Source organism: Phaseolus vulgaris, chromosome 9 (assembly GCF_051622355.1).
Source record: "Phaseolus vulgaris cultivar YP4 chromosome 9, ASM5162235v1, whole genome shotgun sequence".
NCBI lineage: Eukaryota > Viridiplantae > Streptophyta > Magnoliopsida > Fabales > Fabaceae > Phaseolus > Phaseolus vulgaris.
The window spans coordinates 9,614,236-9,617,848 of NC_143506.1; the positions used below are offsets into that span (position 1 = coordinate 9,614,236).

The 3,613-nt window shown below is 36.1% G+C and overlaps 1 protein-coding gene across 2 annotated transcripts; it reads right to left on the reverse strand.

Moving 5' to 3' along the window:
* Window positions 1-493: 493 nt before the first annotated feature.
* Window positions 494-2,020, reverse strand: LOC137822677 (transcription factor bHLH96). 2 transcript variants are annotated; one of them, XM_068627622.1, is made up of 3 exons: window positions 1,355-2,020; window positions 906-1,265; window positions 494-815 (listed from the first exon to the last, which is right to left on the reverse strand). In XM_068627622.1, the coding sequence occupies exons 1-3, from the start codon at window positions 1,811-1,813 to the stop codon at window positions 723-725; spliced, it is 912 nt and encodes a 303-aa protein (XP_068483723.1). In that variant the 5' UTR covers window positions 1,814-2,020; the 3' UTR covers window positions 494-722. The 2 variants fall into 2 exon arrangements, with proteins under 2 accessions (XP_068483723.1, XP_068483722.1); XM_068627621.1 differs by having other exon boundaries at window positions 900-1,265.
* Window positions 2,021-3,613: the final 1,593 nt, after the last annotated feature.

Consider the following 3,613-nt stretch of genomic DNA (forward strand, 5'->3'; position numbering starts at 1 on the left):
AAAGCTAGTTTTTTTCTACACCTAAAGCAAGGGCTTTGGTTGCTGTATCATTGGACCGTCCACACATAAAAATATATATATTCTGATAAACAAAGATGTTTGTTTCACGCTCTATTATTAGGTGCGTGAAGGAAATAAGAGACATGGTAAAAAGTTGTGACCAAAGAAAAAATAGAATAAAAAGTAAAATTAAAATAAATGTAAAGGATAAAAATTCTTTGAAAAAGTATGGATAAGCAAATCATGAATCATTGATTGAGAATATGTGAAGTTAGTGACAAAAGTTAACCAAGTGCAAAAAACTACTATTTTTACACGTTGGGGATATTTCTGTCTCTACCCTATTCTTAGTAGCACGTAAAATTAAAAATATTGATAACTGTTTGGAAATAAAATAATGTTTGCTAATATTCTTATTCCATTTTTAAACTAAATTAATTTTATGAAAGAAAGAAGACAAGAAAAAAAAGAAAAAAGGATTGGTCGCAGTCTCTATTGAAATGAAGTTGTATTTCAGTGAAACTTGTTAGGCAGTTGGATGTAGATACAGCCTTTCGCATTTCAACTACATTAAAAAAGAAAAGAAAAAGGATAAAACAACGTTGTTAACCCCCTCCTACGTTGTAACAGACACAATGACATATATCCCAAATTACTCAACCAAGAACAGAAGGATAGAGAACATTTTAAAATGAATTAAAACAAAATTAATTCTGTTTAGTTCAGTTGAATGCAACTTGTTGGATTGTGCCTAACAGTTGATTCACTGCAGCCGCAATTTCATCCACCGTGTTCAGCTCACACCCCTCCTCTACCTGCTCCAATCAATCCGAACAGAGAGAATAAGAAATGGAAGACCGAAAAGGAAAGAAAAAAAAAAGTGTTGATTCAGTAAGAACCTTAACGCTAATTGAGTAGAGGACCATGTGGTGGAGAGTGGTAACATTGAGGTGGAGAATGGTGAGTCTGAGACTTTGAAGGCCGAGAACGATCTTCATAAGATGGGAGGGTTGTTTCTTTGAGAGGATCTTTAGATTCGCATGACTATCCACCATGGTGACTTCAATGTCTGCGACGGCCCATTCTTTCTGTTCCTGCTTCTGCGTGCCACGCGTCGTGTACTGAGGAAACGTGAAGAACTCAGCAAAGGCTCCAACATTCTCTTCACCCTGCTTCCTTCTTTTTTCACCCTCCATTGACTGCAAAACCTGCTCCAACTCCTTCACAAAGTTAATTGCCCCTCCAATGATAGACGCTTGGTCACCCTGTTTAAGTAACCACCTCGTTTAAATCAGTCATCACTAACTAACTAACTAACTAACTAGATATCATTGTCACAAACAAATCAACTTACCCTCTGAACGTAAGAAGAGGGCATCAAGGATCGGAGTACGGCTAAGTACTCGTTCATCTGCTTTCTGCGGTTCCGTTCAACTGCAATGTGGGTCGTCCTCTGGTTTTCGATTTCCTCTTTGTTCTTCTCGCTCTTCGTACGACGCCGTTTGCGCCGACTCGTCGTTGTCGCGGTGGCTTCCGCCGACGAAGAAGGAGGTGGGATCGTGGATTCATCAATGGTGCAGGCTTCAGGGGAGGAGTGAGAATCCCATTGTTGTTCCTTCACATTTTGCAAGATCGTGGTAGAAGAAGAATCCAAGTTTGCGTATAGATTGTGTTCTATGTTGGTGTTGATGATTCCTAGGAGGAGTTTCTCTTCTTCTGCCGCTTGAAAACCGAAGTTGGGTGCTGCTCCTACCAAGGAGTAAAAATAATCCTTGCAAGCGTACGGCGGAAATACCACAGCTTCCAGTGCCATTATTTGTGAGTTTCTGAGAAGAGCCTCTCCCTGCAGCTGGCAAAGGAGAGACGAAGTCACGAACACAGAGAGAGAGAAGGTTGTGGGAAGGTACAGGGGAGAGGGGAGAGGGGAGAGGGGAGAGAGGGAGGTTAATTATTAGAAGAGGAGAGGGAAAAGAGAGAGGAAGAAAGTTGAGAGGAGGAAGAAGAAGCACTACATTACCAATGGACCAAACAAACTCCCCCTTTTATCAACGCATTACCAAGAAAGCTTGTTACCTTTTCAACACTATTATTCAAACAAACAAAAAGCTACAGCACCCTGCACGTGAGGTTTCATTGCTGTTCTAGGCCACTTACTTCATCGCGTAAACTCAATTAGCTACACAGATTCTCTTCGCGCTTTCTTTAATCCTTTATTTCCAATCATAATGCCCATGTATTATTAGTTAATGTCCCCAAAATAACTACGTCATAATTATAATAACAATAACAACCTCACAAACTTATTCAAATGGTTGCCCTCTGTCAGATCTCTATTCAAAATATGTGCTATGTTTTTTCGTTATTAACTTGTGCTTTGAAATTTTTCGCTTCCTCTTATTTCTTCCAAGAGAAATAATTTTTTGGAACGATGGAGTTAATGGACGATTGTTAGAATATGATATAAAATGTAAGACTTCAATCTCTATCGTGGATAAAGTAATCTTATCCTCAATTCCATGAATAATAAATTAGAAACAAATATGGTGATTTTTGTCCGATAAGTTTTAAAATAAAAATGAAAAATATATAGTTTTTATAATCCGTGCATGGATAGAGAATAAAATTGTGTGTGTGTGTAGTTTGATTTGGCAATAATGTGGTCGGGTATTGGGACATGAAACAGAGAAAGAAGAGGAAAAGGTGGTGATGAGTGAGGGATTGGGAGAAAGATGCATAAACAGAAGAAAAGGAAAAGGAAAATAAAGAACAGCAAACAAACAGCATAGGACAGGCATAGGACAAAGTCCAGAGTTCAGAGGAATCCATGTGACCACACAACAGAAAGGGCCATTCTGTAATCATCTTCCATCAACACACACCATTCTCCTCCTTCATTCCCTTTCCAACCACACTGTACCCTTTTTTTACCATTTTATATATTAATATTTCATGTAAACAGTAAATATGTAAAGTTCCATTTCCAGGATTTGGACGTCTACACAGAACACCATCATTCAATGTCAGGCTTCTCACCACATTTTTATTTTTTCATTTCAATCCCAATTCACAAATCTACTTATTCTTCTGAATTTTCTTTAACTAATTCATTTCTATTACAGACTTAAGAAATTCAAACAATCAAATAAACTTAAATAAAAGTTATAAGAAGAATAATTGAATAGCAAAAAGGAAACATGCAAAAAAATAATAGTAAATGGCTGTGAGAAAAGCTAACAAAGATATGGAATAATGAAAAAAATCAACAGCAACAGATTCTTAGAAAGCTGCGAAATAATGATTTTATCTCGTATATTAATCTCAGACAACAAATATGATTTTAAATTAGTTCCATATTTTAAATTGGGTTAAAGCTTAATCCATAACAATACAAGTTATAATGCTATTTTTTTGTCAAATTCTTTATATTAATTCTAAAACATCGGATTTAAAAAAAATGAATAACTCTTAATAAAGGATAATTTCATATTTTTTAATAATTTCACATTATTATTTTCACATTTCTCTTCCAACCGAAACATTTTCATCTTTCTCAAATCATAATATTTGAAAGAACAATCTCATCATTTGACATGTTTAAATTTACTCGGTAAGG

Bases quoted from the DNA above. Each gene is read 5' to 3' on its own strand.
- LOC137822677 (XM_068627621.1), bottom strand. From the start codon at position 1,813: ATGGCACTGGAAGCTGTGGTATTTCCGCCGTACGCTTGCAAGGATTAT. The intron at 1,266-1,354 runs GTAAGTTGATTT...TTACTTAAACAG, and splicing joins CCTCTTCTTACGTTCAGAGG to GGTGACCAAGCGTCTATCAT. The intron at 816-899 runs GTTCTTACTGAA...TGATTGGAGCAG, and splicing joins TCTACTCAATTAGCGTTAAG to GTAGAGGAGGGGTGTGAGCT.